At 39.1% G+C, this 25,663-nt stretch overlaps 3 protein-coding genes across 8 annotated transcripts in view; 1 reads left to right on the forward strand and 2 right to left on the reverse strand.

The window, feature by feature from the left end:
* Positions 1-3,179, reverse strand: part of saga (S-antigen; retina and pineal gland (arrestin) a) — a 27,651-nt gene extending 24,472 nt beyond the window's left edge. For 3 of the 6 annotated variants that reach the window (XR_014771631.1, XM_084731851.1, XM_084731854.1), the window contains exons 1-2: positions 1,533-1,679; positions 682-764 (exon numbers count right to left, since the gene is read on the reverse strand). Coding sequence is in view for 5 of the 6 variants with exons in the window: in XM_084731851.1 (XP_084587977.1) it covers positions 682-764; positions 1,533-1,557 (108 nt within the window). In the remaining variant the exon portion in view is untranslated. Of the gene's footprint in view, positions 1-681; positions 765-1,532; positions 1,680-3,054 lie in introns of those variants that run through there. The other 3 variants (XM_084731853.1, XM_084731852.1, XM_084731850.1) reach the window with 3 other exon arrangements.
* Positions 3,180-5,501: 2,322 nt separating this feature from the next.
* cldn15la (claudin 15-like a) lies at positions 5,502-11,508 on the reverse strand. Its single transcript, XM_084732938.1, has 5 exons — positions 11,067-11,508; positions 7,799-7,963; positions 7,216-7,297; positions 6,636-6,749; positions 5,502-5,905 (listed from the first exon to the last, which is right to left on the reverse strand). Exons 1-5 carry the CDS (start codon positions 11,281-11,283, stop codon positions 5,824-5,826), a joined length of 660 nt encoding a protein of 219 aa, XP_084589064.1. The 5' UTR covers positions 11,284-11,508; the 3' UTR covers positions 5,502-5,823.
* A 4,634-nt stretch (positions 11,509-16,142) lies between these two features.
* crfb16 (cytokine receptor family member B16) lies at positions 16,143-25,564 on the forward strand. Its single transcript, XM_084732293.1, has 7 exons — positions 16,143-16,236; positions 17,053-17,179; positions 19,259-19,449; positions 20,095-20,219; positions 20,539-20,686; positions 21,624-21,786; positions 22,886-25,564. Exons 1-7 carry the CDS (start codon positions 16,158-16,160, stop codon positions 22,968-22,970), a joined length of 918 nt encoding a protein of 305 aa, XP_084588419.1. The 5' UTR covers positions 16,143-16,157; the 3' UTR covers positions 22,971-25,564.
* Positions 25,565-25,663: the final 99 nt, after the last annotated feature.

Below are 25,663 nucleotides of genomic sequence, written 5' to 3' on the forward strand. Positions count from 1 at the left end.
GTTTGAGGGAAGAACTGGTAGGTAATATCATTACCTCATTAGGAGTTACAAAGCAAATTGCAAATGCATAAAGTACATTGTACAAAATATGGATGTTTTACAAACATCTACATTTTAGCTAAATTGATGCCACTTCTTAACTAAGAAAATGTCCCTGAATGAATGGAGTTGCATCAACTGTATTTTAAGGCAGTAAAGAATTATTTGAAGTCTAATTTCATTTGTGATGAAGAAATGTTTGTCCAAATATTGCTCACTCCAATGCAACCACACATCATTGGCAAAAAAAACTATTTTACCCCACAGAACTCATCTTATCTACCACTGCCTCGATCTGTTAGTTTATTTGTGTTTTTGTGTGAATTCAAACTAGCCCATTAAACCACCAAACAGGTAAAATTACTGATTTTGTCAAGGAGTCTGGTTGTGTTGGAGAGAGACATATTTGGCTTGTATAACAGTGATTTCCCATCAGAAAAGGATGTCTGATATTTTCATTAATTTCTTGTTTTTCAGTTCATTGAAAGTTCAAATTGTGTTAAAAAGTTCAGTATACATTATGTTCTCACATCAATGAAGAATCATTTTTTAAGAATCGCGATTATGATTTTTGCCATAACCAAGTAGCTTTAACTGAAGGTACAGTGGATGATAATATTTCATCAAAGGTGCTTCACTCACCGACTTGTCCTTGCAAATCTTCTTGAAAACAACATTTTTTGGACTCATGTTGGAGCAGGTGGTGGGCAGCGAGTCAGCAGCACCTGAGAGACAAAGAGAGACACATATGAACGTCTTCAAACACTATGGTTGCACTTTATTAAAAGACACATTTTAATTTTACATCATGTCCAAGGCCTTGCATGGTGCCACTAAAATACACCAGCAGACATTACTGGTGGGAAGTTGTCCATAATGCTACAAAATATATATACACACAACAGCCATCATATAGCTTTAGAAGAGACGATGGTGCCTGAGGTCATTCAGTATATTTATTTATGCATATAGTTTGTAATATTACTAGCATATATATTAGTAGGTTATATTTTACTGTGGCTTAAGTTAATGCATTTTTGTAAGTATGTACTTGTTTGTTTACTTCTATTCCCTCTCTTCGTCTATTCATTTATACTGATATTACTTTCTGATTAAAATAGTCAATTCATTTACTGTCATTTGAAGTGATATAACTGCTCGTTTCTGCATATAACATACTTAATAAATTGAAAAAAGGGCTTGATCCCTTACCTTAAAAAGCAAGCTAGAGCATTAAAAGTATAACAACAACAGTTACAAAAATGAAGATTTAATTATTTTCCCCTTTTGGTTCCCGCTGTGAGTGATAACACTAATTTACGTATGTGTGCGCAAGCTAGCTAGTCTAGCTAGCTCGCTCATGCTAATGTTAGCTAGCTTGAAGTATGGAGTGCAGACCGACTGATAAAGCTACTGGTTAGTTTAGTCGTAACAGTCGAAATTGAACTCAACTTTAAGCTTCGCTCATTACATCAATATTTATAACTTTTCACCTGAGAGTCTAGACCTCCGAAACATTCACGGCTGAGCATAAACGCAGACATTTCCATCCAAAACCGGTGCAGCTGAAAACTCCGACCACCGCAACTGTCAACGGCTTTCACTGGAACTACTTTCTACTAAAGAAATAGTCCCCATGAAAACTGTTAAAACGTCCTCTGTGGATGATCAAGGGTAACCGGCAGAACACTGTTTCTGGAAATACTCATTGCCATTTAATTTTTAAAAATGTAATTTTTGTTTTTTGTGAGGACCACAAACGAAACTCCCTTCCCCTCTGGGGCGGAGGCAGACTTCAAGAATATCTCGGCACCTGTGTGTCAGTGGGCATGGTGACACTTTGTCTCCCTCTGCTGGGACAAAGATAAAACTGCAATATTCTGACTAAATTAACACAGGTGGTACATGTAGGCCTAGTTAATTAAATCAAAAACAATAAAAAGTGTATTATTATCTATAATTTTGGCCTTAAGTTGTATATTATTTTTATTAAAATCAAAATTCCAGCCCAACCCATGAAGTTTAATAAAAGCATAGTACTGAGTGAACAGACAAACAATTACAGTATATTTCAACATTTCATTAAGGCAGTGTTCATTTCAGGGCCGTTGGATTACACTGTGGAGGTGTTTCTGATTATTATTATTATTATTATTATTATTATTATTATTATTATTATTATTATTATTATCATTATTATTATTGTTACTGTTTTTTGGTAACTTTGTAAAAAGATAAATGATTTCCCCTTGCCGAGTTAATAGAGTCGAGACACCAGGAGACTTCAACACATTTAACTCTGCTGAGCTTCTTAATCCTTTCAAAACCATCTCAGACATGTTTCACTTCTCCTTACTGAAAACTAAACAAACTAATGTCTTAAAATCTCTCTAGATTTCCTTTGATAATTTTGAAACCAACAACACAACCAGAGGAATGTTGATTTTACAGAAAATGTGTAAAACTTAGATCCATTCAATAAGAAATAAAGGTGCTCACAAAGTGGTTTAAGGTCTCTTAAGAAATACTTTGTTTACTGCAAGTCTAATTATAAAGACAAATGTAAATATTTTAAATAAGAAAGTTGATAAAACAAACTGAAACTTCTGTCAAACATCATACCGATAAATATTTTGACAGCACTGAATTTATCTTTTATTTACATTTTAAAAATCAAGTCAAAATGAATCAAGTTTCAAGTTTCTTTAAAATATGAACAACATATGGCATCCTTTATCTTTTCATTTGGATAAGAAATCTGTCTTTTGTTTGCTATTGAGTCCCAGAAATCCTATGTTATTAAAACAAGTGAACACATCTGTCAGTGTGGATGAAATTAAATCACAACACACAAATCTTTTAACACAGATTAATGCACATTTTCTCAATTGAACGGCACTGTTTGAAGATGTCAGCTCTCATTTTAGATTTCCAGGACTCAAAAATCCACAGAAGGACTGAAAACGTGTCAAATATGTGACAGCAGAGACGTGTTTTAGAATCAGAAGGACTCACCTGTGTTGCAGAAGTGGAAGGAGAGTCACTGGATCAGAGGGGGAGACGGGCGTCAGTTAGAGAAGCTCTAGTATATGTAAACACCTGCTGTCCATCACAGCGTCCCTCAGCCCTTTCAGCCAATCAGGTGACCCGGCTGTGAACTTTGACCAGCCCTCAGCACTCTGCCCTAACCCCCATCCTCCTCCTCCTCCTCCTCCTCCTCCTCCTCCTCCTCCTCCTCCTCCTCCTCCTCCTCCTCCTCAAACCACAGCATCCAGACAGACATGCAGACTTCCTGTGAATGAGCTGACTGAGAGGATTGAAGCTGGTTCCCCCTCAGTCAGCACATCAGGGCCAGATTAGAGACAGACAGAGACACACAGAGAGACGGACATATATATAGTCAGGAAAACACACAGCTACTTTAAAACTAATTTATACAAAAAACATGAAATGTTCTGAAAAAATGGCTGAATATGTGATATTATTTGTTCACTTTAGACTTGATTTATGGATTTTACAAAGTGCTGTGACAGACAAAGACAAACAGACAAAACCCAAAAGTGAGATGAAACTAAACTAACATTGGGATAAAATGTAAACACAAAGCAAAAGACACTACAACACTGTTTTTTTTTTTAAAAACAGAAGAACAGAACACATCTCCAGTCTGGTCAAGAAGGCTCAAAATTCCTTCTTCTTTAGAAGAGCAATAAAAAGCATCCTGTCTGTAAGGTGCACAGCTGAGGACAGGTAGATTCTTCCAGAACATCAGTGGTACCTGTCTACCGAGCGTCAGTGATATCAGGGAGGTGAGGTGATACTGAAAGATAACACCCACCACAGCCACAGCCAGTTCACCCCGCTGCCATCAGGAGGGCAGGAGATACAGGAGTATCCACTGCTGTACCACCAGACCGAAGAGCATCTTCATCCCTCAGGCTGCTTCAGTCATCCTCACCACTCCTCCATGGAAATGATTCATGATTAACTGTGTCATCCTCAAACACATCAGTGTTTTTTCATGAGTGTCAAAGAGGGAACTGCATCTAAATCTCACTCTACAACCCCGTCATATAATGATAATTAAATTGATCTTGCATGTTTTTGCATCCTGTAAGTCGATGCTCTGTTGTTAAATTGCCACCACATTTGATGACGAGTGCGTTATGACTTGTTTGGGACTCGACACACACTTGTTTTTGTTGGTATGTTCAATCGTAATTGGTATCAGAAAATTGTTTGGATCAACTGACCATAATCCTGAGAGAAGATTTGGATTTCCTCATTCACATCAAGACTTTTCTAAGAGCAGCATCTCATTAGAGGGACTCAACAGAACAATATCTGCAGAATAATTTGTGTTTGGCACGTCACTATCACTGCTTATGTTGAAGGCAGATTTGTAGAATTCAGCTGTTATAAGGATGTGTTCAGACTTTTGACATCCAGAGTTCGTCCAGGGGCAGCCTGAAGGTTGAGCAGCGGGTTTGATCCGGTCTACAGTGTGTTAGTGTGTGTAGATGTGTGTGTGTGTGTGTGTGTGTGTGTGTGTGTGTGTGTGTGTGTGTGTGTGTGAGGAGGTCTATACATAGACAGGGTGATGCTGTGGAGCTTTAATCCATTGTTCTGCCTGTCAGCAGGTAAACAGACAGAGGTGGATTACTGCCCTGCAGCGCATTAATCATCATTATTACACAGGAGATTACAGCACACACACACACACAAACACACACACACACAACGTACAACATGCACGTGCAGGAACAAACGTGTTGTGTTTTCAGTAAACACTTTACTTTAAGGGCAGTTATGAACACAGTGAATAAATTATTACCACATCAATGTGTAGCTGTAATCAGATGTCAGTGTTTCAAATGTATTTGTCAACATATTTTATATGAGTACAGTTGTGTTATATTATATTGTTATCATGACAGGTTTATTGAACAGTCTTACAGGACACAGGCCCCGGGGTCAGAGACACACAACAACTGCAAAGAGACACAAATCATCAACAGACAAAAAAAAAAAATGATTTCAACAAGATACAGAACAACCACAGAGAGAGGAAAAATAACCACAAACACAGAATGACCACAGAGACACACAAAACAACTACAGAACCAAAACAACGACAAAGAGACACAAACAACCACAAAAAGATGAACAATAACAGCAAAGAGATGGAAAATGACCACAAAGAGGCACACATTATATTGTGTTCATTTGGTAATATTATTTAGTAATAATTTTTAATAATGTGTAAACTATTAAACATGAAAAACACACAAAATGTGTATACAATTTGTGTATCCTTACATTTATCATGGATGCAGACACTTCGACTTAAAAAAAAGAACCAAAACCCAAATTTATCACATTTTACAAACTTTATTCAGATAATAAACTCCAAACAGAATTACACAATCATTAACAATCATCATTCACTCCCAAGATTTAGATTTAAGATTTACACCTCAAAAACTCTTAAAAAAAATAAGCAAACATTTCAAAAGGACAGAAAAATAACTATGTCTGTAGTTCATTAGACATTCAAATTAAAATCCTGGCAGAGGACATGTAATACAGAACATGTAATAGTGTGAGTGTTTCTGTAATTATCACATGGTGAGGACTGTCCTCACAGCTGGTCCCTTCAAAAAAACACTTATCTGTGGGGTTAAAACTCTTTGATATTTGTTTAAATCAGGACTAAGGTCAAAGGAAATGAATGTAAGCCTTTACAATGTCCTTCAAAGTGTGCAGACTGTATGACACGTGTGTTTAGACGTAAGCTCTGGCTGAATCTGGATCTGACTTGGCTGTTGCCGTGTAGACCTTCTGTGGCGGGTTTGCATAATAACCGCTGCAAAACGAGAGAGACAAAGTCAGACAGAGCTGAAAGGAACAGTTCAGAAACTCTGTGGAAATTTCTTTTCATTATATGAAAATGTAATTAAAGGAGCAACATTGCACAGCCAGAAATAAGTTCAGCAGTCGTAATAATGAGTTGGAGCTCTAGACTTTAAATTAAACAGGTTGCAATTCAACTTTAATATACAATCTATGGTTGAAGTGAGTTGTTTCTTAACCCTAACCCCAACCCTTGCCCTGCAAAGCTCCATTAACATTTTGCTCCATTTAATCGTGATAAACATCTGCTCCTTCTAAAAGATTATTTATGGTTTCTTACGATTCATAAACAGACACTCAGTCATTCAGCAAACATTCAGCATTAATTTAAACTCTAATTAATATGAAACAGGCAAACTAAAACAGTTATTCTAGTAATGAATGGACATTTCCAAGGAGGACACCGTGGCTGTAGCGTACTTGTCAGAGCAGCGAGCATGTTTCTTTAATTTCTGAAGATATATCACTTTCATTTTATGATTTATTGAAAATCACACACCACCAACTATGTCACTCATTAAGGTGAAACTGGATCATATTGTATAGAGAAAATACATTCTGTTTTTCCCTCTCGTGTCCTCGGTTGCTCTTTTGGTACTTGACGGTTGTTAATTTGCTGCTTACGACTAAGAAAAGAAAGAGTTTATCCTTTTAAGAAGTCAGGTGAGGTGTGTAGCACGTACCTTTTTTTGCCTTTAGGTGATGCTCTCCTACAGGCACTGCAGAGAAGAGCTCCACCCAGCATGGCCAGACAGGCTCCACCCCATCCCATGTAGAGACCAGTACCCAGCTCAAACCTGCAAATACAAGGAACAAAGTGAAAAACGTGCACCACCCTCAGGCTGGGAAGATGCACTTATCTGATTTAATGCTATCCTGATACTTGGGTGCTGTTTTGCGATTCTATCTTCCAATTTAATACAATTTTTGTTTGCTTTTTTAACGTATATTTATGAAAACACTACATATAAATGTAGTTAAAAAATTTACTTTTTTAACTAAACTGTAACATTTAGATGTTCCTGCTCATCACGCTGGTTGTTGTGGATGTTTTTATAAGAGGTTTTTATGAGTGTCTATTCTATTCAGTTCTCAGTACTTTTGCGGCATAATTTGGTGGGAGGGGCTTAGTGGAGTGTGACTGTTTAAATTGTTCCCTGCAGCTTTAACTCCAAAACGCAGGAAATTAGATTTGAAGAACTTATTATCTCATGCTGTCAGAACATGTGAACTTCAGATTGATGTGTGTTTGGGTGAACTCACTTCACACCACCAAAGAACGGGTTGTTGAAGTCCTCCACGACTCTGTAGGCGTACCAGGAAACTGCTGTCATGCAACACAGACCTGCAACGCACAAAACAAAACGTTAACATCATCTCTTTATGCTTCATGCTCCAATGACAGTCGAGCAAACTTGGTGCCTCGATTAACTTTCTCCTTTCCTGTTTCCTGTGTTTAAGTGTTTGGCTTGTCTTGAAAAAAGAACCAAATATTGAAGATGGTTAAAAGATGTTGCTGGATCTGTAAAAGTAACATATATTCACATCACAAGTTAGATAATGTTAGGAGAATGCTAGCTAACTAGCTAGCTAATACACATCAATTGTCAGCTAGCTAGTTAGTTGCCAGCTTGCAAACTTGCCAGCCAGTTAGCGAAAACATTACCAAATTAAAGACCTATGCACTTTTACAGGAAAAGGCGAAAATTGACCAGCTTTGTCAACTGTTATTGACTGTAAATAATAAAAAGTGTTGTGTTTTTGTCAGCTGTCAAACTTAGTTACAGGATGGTTTAATGCTTTTTCTAAAAAACTCAAAGCTCAGTTTGTGCTTTTGTTGACTCACCGGCGAGGATGCTCAGGATTCCCCCGGTGATGGCGATCTTGGCCTTGGATTGGTCGGTGGCCGAGCCAATCTTGATGCACTTCAGTCCGAGCAGACCCACGATCATGGAGCCGAGGCCGAGCAGCAGGGAGACGATCATGAGAGCACGACACGCCTGCACGTGAGCTGCACAGAGACGAAACACAGTTACATCATGAACCGTTTCACAAAAACTCTCTGCTGCACGAAAGATCATAACGAGTAAGATGGCTGATGGGAAATGTGATCCTCCTGTGGGTAAATGCTAATATCAGCAACGCCGCCAGACTGATGTTTCCATCATGATCTCAGCCAGTAGCTAGAGTCAAAATCTGCAAAATTCACCTTTAATTGTATTTATCATATCTGAAAATATAAAAACAAAAACTGACCTATAGGAAACACTTCTGTGTAATTTTTCCAAAGTCCATGAATTTTAGTGCCACATTTTTGGGAGAGAGGGGATTTTGAGAAAATATTCAGAAAAAAATTATAAGGGTGAGACTTTAACTGCAGGAAAAACATTTGTTAAGCCTTTAAAGGGACAGTTCACTCTCAAATCAAAAATACATATTTTTCCTCCTCCTATAGTGCTGTTTACCCTCCAGATAGTTTTGGTGGGAGTTGTACAAAAAAAAAAAAAAAAAAAAAAAAGTATGTTTAAAAAACTCAACATCAGTGTCCCAAAAATAATGACCTGGTTACTCAAGATAATCCACAGACCTCGTTGTGAGCAGTTTCATGTAGGAACTATTTTCTTTCTGTGCCAGAATCCACCAGAACAACTTTCTTTTTACTAGAATGAAATTTCTGTGGATTATCTTAAGTAACCAGGTCACGATTAATCAAGTATAGGCATTTGTAATTTGATCTTAATTTGAAAATCCATCTTTTTGCTCATGCTGGTAAAAAAAGAAAAAGAATAGGGAGGAACTGAAAGTAACTGTGTGTGTGTGTGTGTGTGTGTGTGTGTGTGTGTGTGTGTGTGTGTGTGTGTGTGTGTGTGTTCAACAGTATGCTGCTATGCTGTTAGTCAATTATTTACCAGATGACCTCTAATGATCATAAACACCTGTCACACCTCTTTATGAGCCTCGGACAGTTTCATGAGGGAAAACCAGTGAACTGGTTACAAAACAGGCTGAACAATGAATCATACAGAATAATAATCACAATCACAGTCTCATGATTAGCTTAAAAGACACAATCACGCATGTTGTATAAGACTAATTTAAAAGTCTTTGTTTAAGTTCATAAAATCAGAACATCCTCATTCACAGTTGATGTTTCTGGCCAATCACAGGCCTTTGTTTCCAAACCTAAATGATCCAGTGGTTCAGTCTTTACAAACTCATTCAAAACTTTCCAAAGATGAGAAATCTGTCAGGCTGAGGTTTGGAGAAATGTGTCTGAACAGACTTTAAAAAAAAAGTTTTTAATCAGTAAAGAACCAGTTTCAGTTTATAGCTGATGCCTCTCTACGGCCTACAAAAGCAAACAAGACCATCAGAGAGAAAACTGGCTATTTATATGAAATTATTCTTAATGCTGGCCTCTGTGTTAAATTATGAAAGTTTGTCATTGTAGCTTAAAGGACAGACACAGCAGACAAAAACATGTTTTTGCATGTACTGTGTGTATGCTTGTGCAGTTTTGAAATTTTACATTATTTTCCTTCAGTAGTACATCCAGGCACTAAAGACTTAATTAGATACTTTGTCTGTTTTCCAATAAAATGAATGGAATTTTACAATATATATATTTTAGGGACGTTTTCGCTAAATGGGTTTTTATTCACACTCTGAGCCAGAAATCTCCACTTCAGTAGTTCTTACATATACAAGACTTTCCAGTTATATTGCTGACTAAATCCTGAAGGTTTGTACAAAAGGGTTTGTTTATGTATCATTCAGAGCCTGATTTATTTACAGCTGCAGGCATGAAGTATTTTTGTAGGACAACCAGGAAGTTAGCATCAGTCTGGTTCCCTCCACTGAAAGATGGATTCTGAATTAGTGCATAATTTAACATAAAATTTCAGGAAACTTGTAATACTAAAACTAATTCTAAGTGTAAGTAATCAACTGGAAGCATTTCACGGTGAGATCTGTGAGTTGTAGAGTAGAAGTCACCTGTAGTGTCTTGCCTTTAGGGAAAATTACCAACGTCTCCATAAACACAACTGTGAGAACATTTCTGCACCTTAAAAATGCCACAAGGCAGCTAAAAATTACTTCTCCATGACGTCTAAATACGTATATTTGCATCTTAGCCCATGTGATGCACATTAAAGTAAACTACACCAAACTGAAGTGAAGAGAAAGCGACATTACTGGCTGCCTCCACAGACGTTTCCCTCCATTTTATTGTCTTGTCAGAGGAGGACGAGGCTCAAAATGGCGCTTAAAAGATAATCTTATACAGACTGACACATCAAATGGGAAGAAAAACCTTAAAGTCATTAATTAACTTCATTTCTATGAACACAAGACATCTTGTACACGGTGATTCGAGTTTTTAACAAACTTTCACAGTAACTGATCTTCATTTTTGTTTTTTAGGCGGGAAACTTGTGGCTGTAAAATCCACCAACCTTTGGATTCTGAAATGGTGCCACATGGCACGCTGGCCTATTTTCTGTAAAATGGATCTGACAAGCTTGCAAAAAAAACAAAAAAAACAAAACAAAACAAAAAAAAAATCAACAAAACCTCATTTTATGAGATTTACAAGCTCCATGAATCAGCTAGTGAGGTTCAACTTTAGAGTTAGAGAGTGAATTAGATCTTTCAAACTTATTTCGCTTTGACAACCTGAAACCTGGTAGATTACTGATCTACAGCCGCTTTGTGAGGAACTTGAACATGACCTCAGTGCTTCTTCTCAGCTTGACAGATCACTTAATCGGTTTCACAAAAAAATGAAGAAAACCATCTAAAAGTTGTAGATTGACCCACTTTCAATTAAACGTTTTCAAACAAGTGACAGAAGATTCAATCTTGCAAGAAGTCATTCAGTTCAGCACTTTATCTAGACCTTAGTTAAGTCTTTATATCCTTTACATTTTTCACCAATTAAAACTTCCTCTGCCTGTTTTATCTCTTGAGAGCCAAAAAGTAATGAGGATTGTTTTTCTTCAAGAGGTATCTAAAGGTCTTAAAGTTGTGCACTTGAACTCTAACAGAGTACCCATACCTACTCTGTTCTAGAAAAAGTTTTAAAACTCAGTGGGTTGTTGTTCTCATCTTACCAGGGAGGGCGAGCAGCGATTCAAAGTCTCTACACTCGGCGATGCCGGCGCTGTTTTCAGCACAGGCGTGCCACAAGTTTTCAAACTGCCTCTGGGAGATGATGACGCTGCCGGACACGGTGGAAATCTTCCAGTAGTCGTTAACCAGCGCTGCTCCGGTGACCAGCCAGCTGATTATGCACATGATGAACCCGGTTGCTTCCACAGCCGTCGACATGATGGCAACGTTTCCAGAAAACTCTTAAGAAGAAACTCAACGACCACAATCAGTCTAAAACAAATGAAGCCTTCGAGGAAAGACTTCAAAATGTGTAACGGGAGGAGGGTCAAAAGGCCTGGTCCTGCGAGGTGAAGCCTCAGTGGGTGAAGTCAGGAACAGGTTGGCTTGTTGGAGGCTCTGGTCTCTCTCCTTCAGTTATTTCTCCTTAATCTGACGCCTGTGGCTCCAACAAGAGGACTTTACACTCTGCCAGGGGCCATAAACTGCTGGGAGCCGCTCCCTGTAGTTCCCCACCGCCTCCTGCTCAGTATTGATGATGATGATGAGGACAGTGAGTCTTCAGCCACACCTCAAGTAACCATGACTACACCATGACAGGGGTCCTGCATGTTCCTGATGTCATACAGCTGCTTTTTACACTTTTTATCTAATGAAATATTCCTTCACTATATATTTGTTGGTATTTAGCCTTTAAAAACAGTTTCAGTGCAGTCAAAGGCAGCAATAACCCTGCACCAAAACTTACATTTATGTTAACAACACTAACAAGTTATATTCATTAAAGTAAGACAATTTATTTAAAAAAAAAAGGAGGATTTTCTTCTCGTCTGGGGTGGTGTGAAATGAGAGCCGATGCAGAGATGAGACATAAACAGGAACTTAGTGCATAAGAGGAGCAGTTTATTTGACAAATAGAAAGCTAGAGTAAAGATGTGTGACCTCGTTTCATAAGGTCTCATCTGTGCATGTGCGTGTGCATGTATATGTGTGTGTATCCTTGGACCCAGGTGTTTCCCCAAGTGGTAATTTCTGAGAAACTGTCCCCCAGATACTTGATGTTGTTTTGGTGGTCCCAAGAATATGTTGCACCTCAGCTTGTTTAAGTCGACAAACTCTTAAGGTCACATAACGTTCATGACATACACAGAAAGAATTACACTGTTATTTGTGATGGAATATTAAAGCAGTATACAATATATTTATGTGGCATATGTTCGCACCAGCAGGCTTATCGGGGTTGTCCAGACATCCTCAGCTTCTCAGCTTCTTCTGGTGAATCCTGAGGCATTCCTAGGCCAGTGGGATATGTAGACCCTCCAGCAAGTTCTGGGTCTACCCTGTGATCTCTTTCCAGTTAGACATGCCTGAAAACCAGCATCCAGGAGAGCTAAACACGTGACATAAACAGTGGCTCCACTTAAAGCTCCCTCTGTTTGTCCGAGCTCCTCACTCTAACTCGGCCACTGAGCCCCGCCATGAACACTGAGTATCAATACTCAATATCTGTGGTGTCAAAAATTCAGTCTTGTCGACCGCTGGGTGTCTGGCAACGAGGTGGTGTCCACCGAGGCCCCATCTTTGATTCTTTCCTTCTTTTTTCTTTCGTCCAAATGAATCACATTTTTGCTCATCGACGCATGAAACTTGGCACACATGTCAGTCATAGAGAAAGATTGTATATTTTGTGGGTCTCTCATATGGGCATGGCAAAATGGCTCAATAGCACCACAGACATACAAAAAAATATGTTTGAGTACTAACATAAACAAAACAGGAAGTTGGCCATTTTGAATTTACTGTGCAGTTTTTGTGCCATTTTAGGCGTTGTATTTTAACAAACTCCTCCTACAGAATTAATTAAATCAACACCAAAATTGCAGCATCCAATCTCGACACCTTTTCAATAAAAAGTGATTAAAAGATTCGATTTTCATTGAATGGCGTGTCCATTTCCTGGTGCTGAAATTTGATGTTTTGCCATGAAACAGAAAATTTTTGGAAGTCTGATCTAAAGCCAGGCCTGAAACATCCACATGATGATATTCAATCACAGTCATAGCGCCACCTACTGGCAACAGGAAATGACATGTTTCAAACTGTAACATGCTCCTCCACATTCAACTCAAAGGTGCACGAAAAGCCTTAAGACCTTGATAATGCTTTGTGTTAAAGATTGTGTTGTTTTGTCCTGACAGCATGTCAAACTTTTATGTTTCGCTGCGATACAGGAAGTTTATGTAACTTGACACTACATGGTCAATCCTGCCCCAAACTTCACATTTGATTTTGAAGAGTCCCCGCCTGAACACGTCTACATGCCAATATTCAGTCAGTGTGGAAAAATGGGCCAGTAGCGCTTTAAAAACTTTGCAAATCCCAGCTGATTGCATCTGGTAGTTGTAGTAGCATTGCAGTAGGTGCTTCATCATCTGTTGCCTAGCTTAGATCTGAACTCCACTGAGTGACCCCCTCTAGTGTCTTAAATTTTGTAAAAAAATTCAAATCGATTTGATCAGAGGTCAAATAGAAACTGAAATAAGCAGCAGCAGCAGTTATTGCTTTGAAACTGAGATAAACATTTATTGCAGTGAAGTTTCCCCACCCAGCTGCTCAACAATGGCTTCAAAATTTCATTTATTGTTTCTCCACATCAAATAATCTGTGTTGAAGGGAACAGAAACACAGCAGTGTTATCGCCTGTCTCTTTTCCATGCATATTCACCTCTCACATATTTCCCCCAGCGAACCAGCTAACTGTTTACGACCACTGAGGAAAGGTGAAGTCGGACACTACAGGAGGAAGTGAAAGGACAATAAACACTTTCATGCCCAAATAAGGAAGTCCAGGTTCTGCCCTGCTGTCACACTCATGAGTCAAATGAGTAAAGCGAGAAATAAGGTCTACTCATGACATCATATCTTTCCAAGATTTATTGATAAGGCTTGTAGTGAATGGGGTCGCTAATGGTTGGTCCTCAGGAAAAAATAAGATTAGAGTTAACCAGTTGAGGCAACAGTTTACCAACAGCTCCTGTGTTCTCCGAGGTAAAATTACTGATTCGGCCAAAGGAGTTTGGTTGGTTTGGAGAGAGGCTTATATAACAGTGGTTTTCCATCAGAAAAGCCTGATGCGAGGTAAAGTGCAGAAGATATTGTAAAATTAGCATACACTTCAACTGATATTGATTCTTTTAGGTGTCTAAAATACATGTTGCTGTTGATCCTGTCCACAGCAGTACATTGCTTAGCTTCCTTCACCAGTTCTCCTGCTGCTTCTCCAAACTCCTCCATCTACTGACGATGGATAGTCTGAACTATCCCTCACCATTTACCAACATCTAACCTCATATTTAATCACAAATCTGTTGCCATGACTTTCTGTTAAGTTGGTGTGTTCTTGTATTTTTTTTTTTTGAGGCTGCAATGGAATTGCCTGAATTTCCATGAACATATTTTAAGATATTTAGAAATATGGCATTAAAACTAAAGAAAAGAGTAAAGGAATAGAGATTTGAACAGATGTTTTCTGTGTCTGGTGGTTTTCGAGGTGAAACAAAAGAGCTGCAACAAGCCGACGGTCAGCAGGTTACTGTATGTGAGCTGTCCTGCATTTTATTGCTTTATGGTTGGTGACAGTTAATGTTTGATCATCATCAGAGTCCAAAGTCTGTCACTTGATGCTCTCTCTGTCCTCTGTCGGGTGGATCAGTCTGACAGAAACACAGAGACACGATCAGACAGAAGAACAGTATTCACTCCCAGAAAGATTAAAAAGAAAAAGTTAAATTAAATAGAATGAATCCAAATACTTCTTCACTCAAAGATGAGAAAAACTTTTTCTAAATAATTTATAACAACAAATACAGTCAAACAATTTCAGTCAGACAACTCACATTACAGTTTGGCGTCTAGGCTCCGACCTCATCACTCCTCACAGATTGTTTACATAGACATGGGTGTGTGTGTGTGTGGGGGGGGGGGGTTCAGTCACACTGATGCAAAGTTAACAAGAACATGCATGCTGTGTTTGCAGGATGTTTTCTAGATGCTGTTTTGTCTGTTTGCATGTGTTTTCTTCAGCTGCAGTGCGTTTGTCCTTCATAATTCAATTTGAGGAAAAATGTCACATAAAGAAGACACACACTTACAAAACTCCTCAAATCTGAGGAGTGAAGATTGGTGAAAAATGAAGATAGACAACAACACTGTGGTCTTGCAGTCTTTCGTTTTAACACAAATTCTGCATCATCCATTCTCAAATCCAGCTGCCTCCCGAGGTAAGTTATGACCCCAATGGGATAAAGGAATGTCACTTAGTGTAAATGCTGTGTAATTGTGATTTTGGTGATAAACTCCCAAGAGTTTCTCTCTAGAAGAGACCAGGAGCATGAATACACACTTTATACACTATATTTGACACAATCAAAAGGTGGATTTAAGTGGGATGAAAACAGAAACACTCAGCAGAGCTCCAGCAGTCAGTAAAGAATCAGCCACACATACCAGTAGCTCTACAGGCCGTGTACTGTGTTCAGAGCTCATCAGGTGTGTTATGAGTTCAGCCTGTAAATTACAGCTGACAGCCGATGCCCTGAGGGAGCTGATGACAACAAGTCAGACCGGCTCTGTGGCCCAGAATCCACCTGTAGCATCCGGACATACCAGCTCTACTCTGCAGATCCAGTCCAGGCAGCAACAAAGCTCACATGGCTTCTGCTTTTCAGACGTCAAGCAGCTTTTCTTGTGTTTAGAGCAAAAGTTCAGAGGGTTAAATAAACTCTGACAGAAGCCTCACAATGTGGATCATGTGGATCTTAAACTGAACCAGTACCTGGGGAATTACTGTGAACTTCACAGCGGATTTAAAGCCCTTTTTCAGCTTTTGGATGAGGTGAAGGGCAGATCCAGAAACGTGCACTGCGCGAAAAACAAAAGGAGCATCCAGGTTTTCTCTCTTGGGATTTCTGTTCAGCTCTCTGGATTATATGTTGTACTCTGGATCAGTTCTCATGCAGGTCACTGGTAGGATTTAGTCATGGTGGACCTGACGTGACCACATTTCTGTCGTTCTGGAGACGAACGCTCTGGTCATGAGACGGAGGAGCAGCGTGCATCTGCTGCTGGTGATGATGATGATGATGATGATGGTCCTGCTGGACGTGACAAACTGTGAGTTCACTTTCACTGCGACACAGATACTGTGTCAGTTTCTTCTTGGTTCGAACACTCAGAAAAGGCTCCGTTTGGATGAAGATATCAATTTAAACATCATAAATGAGCCTGAGAGTGTTTTACAAATATGTATATTTTTTGCAGATTTTGTTTTGGCCCTGTTGGATCCAATGAACAGCTTGATACACAGAACCTCACAATGTGTTACGAGCACCCATGGTTATAACACTGGGCTGAATACATACAGTGATAATTTGTCATTAATTTTATACTATTTTTAGGTACAATAAGGAGGTTGTGTGTGAGTTGTTGCACAGCTGCCATTTGCCTCTTCACACCCAAAAATATAACTCAGCTAGCTACTTACTTTTTTTTTTATCATGTTTTCCGATCAAAATAAGATCAATGATGTAAAAATTATCATTGCCTCTAATATCACAAATCATGTCGCAATTGCAAAATCAGGAAGGGATGACAACCTTTACAAGTAATAAAACATTTAAAATAAGAAGCAGGAAGTTTTTCATCAGTTCACAGTAATGTTGGCATTTTAGTGATATCCCTGCAGTTGCAGTCTTGAAACAGTCCTCTTTGAAACTGAGATAAATCTGGGTAACAATGACTCTAAGACAAGACCTTCAAAAAATGGTCTGGAAACTATTGGCTACTACCAGCCTGGACCGTTTAAACAGCACCTGTAGAGCTCACTGTTTACATTCTGTTCAATTTAATTTGCCATCTTCTCCCCCAACTCTATCAGCTGATGTCTGAGATAAGATTTAAAATATGTCAATGATCTCTTTGTATCAGCAGATGTCTGGACGCTTCCAGCTCCCAGCAGAGTTTCCATGGAGTCTGTTAACATGAGACACGTACTGAAGTGGCGCCCCCTGCAGGCTCCCTGCAACACTACAGTGCTTTACTCTGTCCAGTTTCAGGGGTAAGAACAATATTTCACATTACTGCCAAACTGATTCTTTCTCTCTCAGTTCAAAGCCTCTGCAGATTCTTTTGACTCAGGGTGAAATATGTGAAATATGCAGCTGATACCTGCAGGCCGGTGAGAGACAAAAAGGTGCTTCTGCCTGATTACTGTCCTGAACACTGAACAATTGAAATCATGTGACTAATACCACAGAAATTAATGACACACCTGTCCGAATCATTTGAATCAGAAGGTGTGTCTGTTGTTAACGGTGACACAGAGCTGCTGTGGTTTTCGCAGGAGGAAGTCTGTGCACTCACACTGCATCACATTAACTGTCAGTAAGTTTTAATTTACTCTCATGAACATTCCTGTGGCTGTTTTGAAGCCTTAAAAACCCTCCTTGGTTTTTCATCTTAATGTTAGCGGCAAGGCTCTACTGTAGGTTCGTCTGTGTGTCAGTCAGTCAGTCAGTCAGTCAGTCCACCACTTTGGTCCAGACTGAAATATTTCAACAACTACTGGATGGATTGTGATGATTTGGTTCAGACATTCATGGTCCCCTCACAGTTATTCCTACTGAATTGACCAGATTTTTTTTTAAAGGATCTAAGCATTATTTGGTATAAAACAAACAAACAAAAAAAAGTGTAATAAATATTGTGTTTTTGTGGTTACAACCACCTATATAGACAGCTATAATTATATATAGTTACTTATACATACCTATTATGATTACTGGTCTCAGTTGTTGCATTCACATGATGATTTAGTGCAAAATGTAACCATTTCTGACCACTGGAGAATTTGTAAAAATGGTCAAAACTGCTATCAGACAAAATGGACAAAATTTTGATATTGAAAGGAATTATTTTTTGTGGGTTGTGATGCTCTTAAAAATTTATCCACTGTTTTACAGCCACATGGCATTAGGTGTTGGACTTTCCCATCAGCCTCAGCTGTTTTTACTTCTAATAGGAAATGTTAGCATACTAACATGCTAAACTAACATGGTAAGCATACCTGCTGAACAGCAGCGTGTTAGCATTGTCACTGTGAGCATGTAGCATTTAGCTTAGCTGCAGGCATGACTGACAAAAGCGTCAAATATCAACGCTGCTTTCATGCAAAAGGTCCATTCTAATGTCTACCTGAGATTTTTTAACATGTAGTTAAAATTGTGAAACAGCAGTTGGGTTACTTGGTTAGGTTTAGGAAAAGATCATAATTTTAGGTGGACGTTCAAATAACTTCATCAGAACTGTATCTGGTATAGATGCTAAAGGGTACACTGTGCATCAGTATGAGGCGCAGAGGGACGTCACAAAATGTCCACATTTAATGTACTTGTGCACTAATACTGTACTTTGTTATGGTCATACCAATAAAGCCTCTGTTTGAATCTTTAATGATCTGGGAATGAGAAAAGGCTGATAGGTTCATAGTCTTGTTTAAACTTGGTTCCTCGCTGTACAGTGTGTTGAAACCACCATATATACTGTGTTCTGATCATCTAGTAGTAACTCATTGTTGAACCTGTATGATATCTAAAAATGGAAATATTTCTCTGCTTCATTTAATACTTTCCACCAAAATTCAGTTTGGGACACCACAGTGTACAGTAAAGCAAAGTTGTGATGTTTGAACAACACCAGTGATATGAAAAAAATAAAAAATAAAAGATAAACTCATATTCTATGCATTAAGCCTAATTTTCCTAGCTTTATAAATTAAATTAGCCTTATATTTTTACACTCAGTAAAACTTCTTGTTGTGTACTCTGAGTGTGGGCTGAGGCTTTCACAGAGCGTCCTGCAAAAACACATCCATCCAGGTGAAATACCAAGTTTTTAGGTAATCAGTAAACTGCTCTAAACAGGATTCTGACTCAAAAAACAAACAAACAGAGAGAGAACAGTCAGGATTCTGCATGGCAACAGCAGCAGTGTGCAGGTATGCTGAATATGTACCTGAGCTTGGTGATTATTGTGGCAGGTGTGCAACTTGTTTTCAATTAGTTTCAGCTTACACAACCAGTTCTGCTCTCATTTGTTATAAAGTGACTGATATTCTGCGTCTGTCTTTGTTTCTCAGGGAGTTCGAGCTGATGGTCCTGAATGGCAGCTGGGTGGATGCTCCTGAGTGCGAGCAGACTCCTCACACTCACTGCGACCTGACGTATGACCTGGGCTCTGACTCCGACTACAACCTCCACGTCAGAGCGAGCTGCGGGTCCCAGCTGTCGCCCTGGACCAGACTCAGCCGGCCTTTCAACCGCAGAGACAGTAAGATGATGGTTTCAGTCCCTCAGCAGCTGATTTCGCTTTCTTCTGCTAAATTAAATGCAGTGAATCAGAGAAACATTATGAAACAGTCTGTACAAGACAGTTTGTACTCCATGAGTGACCCTGGGCGGCGGCAGCCACCACCCTCATTGTCATCATTATTACACCAAATAAAATGCATTTATCAAGACAATAACGAGACTCGACTGGGCACATTGGCAGGTGTCAACGTGACATACCAACCTGTTCTTATTCCCAGGTCATCACATAATGACGCTGCTTTGTCACACTCCTCAGTGTCTGCTGAGAAACTGCTGGGAGAGCCTTTCTGCCAGAAAGCCCTTCTTGATTGGAAATTGTTTCCTGACGGTTCTCCCATGTGCCGGACAGATGCACAAAGTACCCTATACCTTCCCCATGGGGCCTTTCTGCAAGAAAGCCTTTCTTAACATTATGAAACAGTTGTGGCACAGTTTAGAAAGATTTTTTAGGCAACTTGGTTACTTGATTATGGAGATTAAGTTATGTAAGTAGCTTTGGTGACAGTTCATATAATGTTTCCCTTCTGTTGTAGGAATAGTGAATTGTTTAGCACCTGCTTGGTATGAATTGAATGAATGACTGAGTGTGAATCTCCGCTGGCAGCGGTCCTGACGGCACCGGATATGATGGTGACGGTGATGGGCAAGGCTGCTCAGGTGTCGTTCGATAAGCTTCCCCTCACTGCTGTCGTCAGGGTGACGGTGTGGAAGAGAGACGACGAGCTGCAGGTCAGAGTTTACTTCACATCTTTATCACCCTCTTTTTCCTCTTTGGTTCTTGTGCTCCTTTTCTCCATGCCTCTACATTTGATCTTGTATTTCTTCTTATTCGTGGATGGACTGCATGCAGCTCATACACTTTACACTGTGATGATGTTGAAGACTTTTTAAATCACTTTCCTTGGCTCAAGGAAGGTTTTATATGTTCTTTTATTGAAGCAAGTAAATTTCTAGCACAAAATAGTAGAAAAAAAATCTCATTCTGTTGGAGATATTTTGCAGTCTAAAAACACAAACGCCAGTGTTATTTTCTCTCCGTCTCCTTCAGGCTGTTGTGTACACAGTACCAGCTGAACAGATGCCGCTGGACGTCCCTGACCTGCAGGAGGGAACCGAGTACTGCATCAGAGCTCAGACAGTCCTGGACTCACAGCTGCACAGCAGCAGCACCGACACACAGTGTGTGTCTATCACAGGTACAGCTGTACACACACACACACACACACACACACACTTCTGCTTCTTAACTTGTGATAACCTTTACTGACAAACTTGTCCTCAGTGCCCCTGAAAAACATCCTCACTTTGCATGTTCTTACTTTCCTAAAACGTCCAATGTGATGCCCTGCAGAACCGGAGAGCCACAGTTCTACACCCACTACAGACACACACATGTGCAGACCTACAACTTTCAAAGACTTTATCAAGGCTGCCAACATTATTATGATAACAGTCTGTTTTTCATGCATATTTTACAGTTCACTGCACAGCCATTTTAATCTGAAGTCCCATATTTGTAACTCTAAAACCGTGTGCATATGAAGGGCTGTTCTGGACTCTGTGGGCAGAATATTTGGATGTAACCAACTTGTAATCACCAACATTTTGATAGACGGACAAGTCCTGAGTCAAGTCCCAAGTCAAGACAGACAAATCCAGAGTCAAGTTCCTAATCAAGACTAACAAGTCCTAAGTTAAGTCCCAGGTCTATACTGGCAAGTCCCGGATCAAGTCCTAACTACTGAACTTGACTTATGATTCTTTGTGTAACTTCAAATGTTGGACGAAGTTCGAAGTTGTTGTATACGGTATAAATTCTGCAGTAAAAACCAATAATATATTTTATGAGGTCACAGTGACCTTTGACCACTAAAATCAATCAATCAAGTTTTAAGAAATCCCTTCAATTATGAGATATCACACTTACAAGAAGAAGAGATGTCATGCAGCATGCAGTCATGCATGTGCACAAAAATAAGCCGATTGTTCCAGTTGTGTGGACAAGCTGCAGATCACACACACACTCACAAGTGATCGCATGATCCCCTCCCAGCTCTCACCTGATGGAGATAATAATTAAAAGATTTAAAGAAACACTCTAGTCTGGGTTAAAAAAAAATGATTCACCTGCAGATCCGGATCCTGCGTGGAAGAGGCCGGCCACTGTGACTGTGACCGTTATCATCGTAGTGGGTCTGCTGTTCGCAATGTTCTGGTCCGTCGTTCACTGCCGTCCAGACGCCTGTCAGACGTACTTTCACAAAGAACAACTGCCTCAGTCACTGGTCAGTTCCTGCACCCGTACATACATCAATACATACAGAAATAACAGAAGCAGGATCAGAAAATCATCAGGAGGAATATTCTTACTGGTGTTCAGATATTTTATTAAATATGACAGAGTTAAACTATTCAGTTCAAAAAACTACTTAAAGCTGCACAGGTGGAACCAAGTCACAAGTCACAAGTCTCAAGTCAAGACCGACAAGTCCAAAGTCATGACAGTCAAGCCCTGAGTCAAATCCCAAGTCAAGGCTGACAAGTCCCAAGTCAAGATTCAATTAAAGTCAGGGAAGTCAAGTCAAGATAGTCAAGTCTCGAGTCAAGTTTCAGTGCAAGTCCCATATGAAGACAGTCAAGTCCCAAGTCAAGACTGGGACTTCAGTCAAGTCCCAAATAAAGTTCCAAGTCAAGAAGGCATGTCCCAAGTCAAGTTCCAAGTCAAGACAGGCAAGTCCCAAGTCAAGACTGGGACTTCTGTCAAGTCCCAAATAAAGTTCCAAGTCAAGTTCCAAGTCAAGACAGGCAAGTCCCAAGTCAAGACTTAGACTTCAGTCCAGTCCAAAATAAAGACCTGAATAAAGATAGGCAAATTCCAAATCAAGTCCCAAGTAAAGTTCTAGGTTAAGACAGGCAAGTCCCAAGTCATGACTGACAAGTCATGAGTCAAGTCCCAAATCAAGCCCTGATTCAAGACAGTCAAGTCCCAAGTCAATACTCAAGTCAAGATATGCAAGTTCAGAGTCAAGTTGCATGCCAAGACAGGCTAGTCCCAAGTCAAGTCCCCAGTCAAGACCGACAAGTCCAGAGTCACGTCCCAAATCAAGAAATCTCAAAAATCAAGAAAACTTTTACCAATAAACTGTCAGAATCTGACATCCTCAATCATAAATATATGACAGAATCAGTACATTTTTGGATGTTGTTTTTTTTTTATAAAACATGTATTATATATATAATTCACTCAGTGAGACGAACAGCAGAGTAGCTGTTTTTGACGTTGTAAGATATCAATATGTGTTGTATCACATTAAATATATCTTATTAAATATGTGATAAAAAGTTGAATCTTTAAATGTAAATAAAGAAAACTATCCTCTATTGCAGCAGTCTAAGGACATTAAAATCTCTATGAACCTTGAGGAGGCGGAGCTTTGTGAGCTGATCCATGTGATGACGAGCATCGACTCCTCACACTGACGAGCCGAGCATCTCAAACCTTGAAGAGTCACCGCACATCTGGAAGACCAAAGTACTGAACTCCCGCTCATTCTGTCGGGTTCATGCTGCTGAGCCCTGCCCTCCTGGGAATTTTTGTAGATTAGGGGGCATTCAAACCTTGTGGGAAAAACTGGAACAAGCAGAAGAAACACAAGGAAACAGCATCAAAACACACAAAAAAGAAAACTTAGCTGCTTTGTAAATCAGGTCGTCAGACCTGGTGATCCCTGGCTTAGTGATAATAATCAGCAGACCTTTGGAAGACACTGTGGAGACTTTTGTCCCCTGGAAAAACTACAGCATCATTAATTTCAGCAAGTGTCCAAAAAACAACTTCTGTTTACATCAAGTGAGCTTTATTAGTAGAGGTCATAAGAATAATGAATCTTGTACTGAAGAGGAAGTCGGGTGACGTTACTATTGAGCTGCTGAGTCCACAGACGGAGGAAGTCAACAAAATGTCAGACTTTGTTTCCTGATTTTACTGACAGTAAATGTTGGTCCAACATGTTGTCATACAGATGGTAACAGGAATCATGTGTGTCTGTATGAGCTGCTGAGAGGCGTAATGAAACGTCTTTATTTGACAAGTTGCATTGAGTTGAGAATGAGCATGACTATGATTGTTACCTAAGACATACGCATCATGGCTGCCTCACGTATGCGGCCTCCATTTGGCGCAACGCTTATGTGTGTCATCAGAATTTAACGCTATGCAAACGTGTGGTTAAACAGGAAGTATAACTCCAGCTTAAACTCCTCTTCCATGGACGCTGCCATGTTGAGCCATCATGTTTTTACAGCAGCCCAGAACAGACAAACCAAAGAGCCTTTTGTGTTTTTCGTGGGTTTTAAAGACGCTGTGCACTTGGAAGGGTGGAGTTCAAGTGAGTGTGTGCAGTTTGCAAGCTTGCCACTACATGGCATACATGCTGGTCCTTTGTAATTAATTAAGTAATCATATATATTTTTATAAATGATGGATTAATTGATTAAATACACTGTTAAAATTCTAATTGTCCTTGTGGCACAGGTTTACAAACTCCTCCATGTTCTGTCACCACATTAAATCCTCAACCTGAACTGCCTCTAATCAACAGTTAAATGCATGTTGAGAGTCTGGAATAATATGAGCTTTAAATTTACATGAAGTCTCCTCTGGTGGAAGGTAATTATGTCCTTCTCTGATATTACAGAAAAAGTATTATATCATCATTGGGAATAGTGTTATTTATCCCATAAGATGAGCAGGACTACAAACAAACAGAATTAAAAATGGAAGAATATATACAATATGATGGTACTTTTAAATATATTGTACATAACTTCAGTTTTGGAGTGTTTTATAAATGTTTTTATTTCTTGGTTACAGAAAACAACCATCATGCATCAGTGTATTTATTTTCTATAATATTTGACAAGGAAAATTTGCATAATTTTCCTCAATGTGTCCTCGATGTTAACGCTTTAAAATTATATTTATGCTGCTGTCATGTTGCTCTGCTACATGTTTTCATTGTTTTGGTGGTGCTTTATTACCTTAATATTGTTTTATATGCTATATTGTTTTTTTTCTACATAAATATAGATGAAGGGAAGTGAACAGTGTGTGTGTGAGGGAGAGATAAGATGATATGAAGATAAAAATTTGTAATAATATTGCTTATAATATATATTTTATTGTCATGGTGGCCTCAGTCTCTGCTGACTCATTAAATCAAATGTGGACAATGAAACAATGTCAAACTCATGTGTCATTAAATGGATTTCATTGGTTAAACAAACTCTTCTGACAGTCAAATTTCCATAAGAAACAACAAAGCTTGTCTTTCAGGCTGCTAATGATGATTATTTTCATTATCAATTAATCTGTTGATTATTTTCTCAATTAATCAATCATGGTTGGACAGAAAACAGTGATAAATGTTGATCAAAGCCCAAGATGATGTCCTCAAATGTCTTTCTGTGTCCAAAATCCAAAGATATTTATTTAACTGTTACTTTGCAAGAAGCAACAGAAAAAAGAAGAAAGAAACTGCCTGCTTGATTTGGTATAAAGATCCCAGGATTTAGAACTTGTGGAAATAACTCTACCCAGAATATTTTGTGGATTAAACTGTGTGTTTGTCTGCTGTAATGTTAGTAGCTGTCTATCTATAGAATTAAGTGGTTGCCACCAGCGGTAAGAATGAGACAGGATCTTGTGGACAAAGTTTGAACTGTGAAGAATCTTCAAACGTATTCAGTTCACAGTGATTACAACCTTCACAACTACTGACGTTCATTATGAAATCCAGTCATCATCATCTGGTCTTCTGGCACAATACAAGCATTTGAATCAATGTGATGGATATGAATTTGATTTTTAATCAGGTGATTTGGAACAATGAAGTGGATATTCTGTGTGGAGTTTGCATGGTCTGAATAAGGTGCTGGATTAGAACTGGAATTGGTCCTCTGGTTCTGCACAGCGGCTGCACACTGTTCTTAATACTAAGATGGGATAAATGTAGAGACTGGATCTGACTGTATGATTGTTTTGTTTTTTTAAATGTTTGGTTGTAATAAAACTGATCTTTATGTTGGATAACTTGAGGTTGATGCCAGCAGTGTAAAGGCTGATTAAAAATGTCCTAGAAGAGAAGTGAGCTACAGAGGACCAAAGTGCACAA

The sequence above is a fragment of the Lutjanus erythropterus genome, chromosome 12 (genome assembly GCF_056507025.1).
Source record: "Lutjanus erythropterus isolate fLutEry1 chromosome 12, fLutEry1.hap2, whole genome shotgun sequence".
Classification (NCBI taxonomy): domain Eukaryota; kingdom Metazoa; phylum Chordata; class Actinopteri; order Lutjaniformes; family Lutjanidae; genus Lutjanus; species Lutjanus erythropterus.

Excerpts from the sequence above, each read along its gene's own strand:
- cldn15la (XM_084732938.1), bottom strand. The coding sequence starts at position 11,283 with ATGTCGACGGCTGTGGAAGCAACCGGGTTCATCATGTGCATAATCAGC. Across the intron at positions 7,964-11,066 it reads ATCGCTGCTCGCCCTCCCTG|CTCACGTGCAGGCGTGTCGT; the intron begins GTAAGATGAGAA and ends GTCTCTGTGCAG. Across the intron at positions 5,906-6,635 it reads TCACCTAAAGGCAAAAAAAG|CGGTTATTATGCAAACCCGC; the intron begins GTACGTGCTACA and ends CTCGTTTTGCAG.
- crfb16 (XM_084732293.1), top strand. The coding sequence starts at position 16,158 with ATGAGACGGAGGAGCAGCGTGCATCTGCTGCTGGTGATGATGATGATG. Across the intron at positions 16,237-17,052 it reads CCTGCTGGACGTGACAAACT|ATGTCTGGACGCTTCCAGCT; the intron begins GTGAGTTCACTT and ends TTGTATCAGCAG. Across the intron at positions 17,180-19,258 it reads TACTCTGTCCAGTTTCAGGG|GGAGTTCGAGCTGATGGTCC; the intron begins GTAAGAACAATA and ends TTTGTTTCTCAG.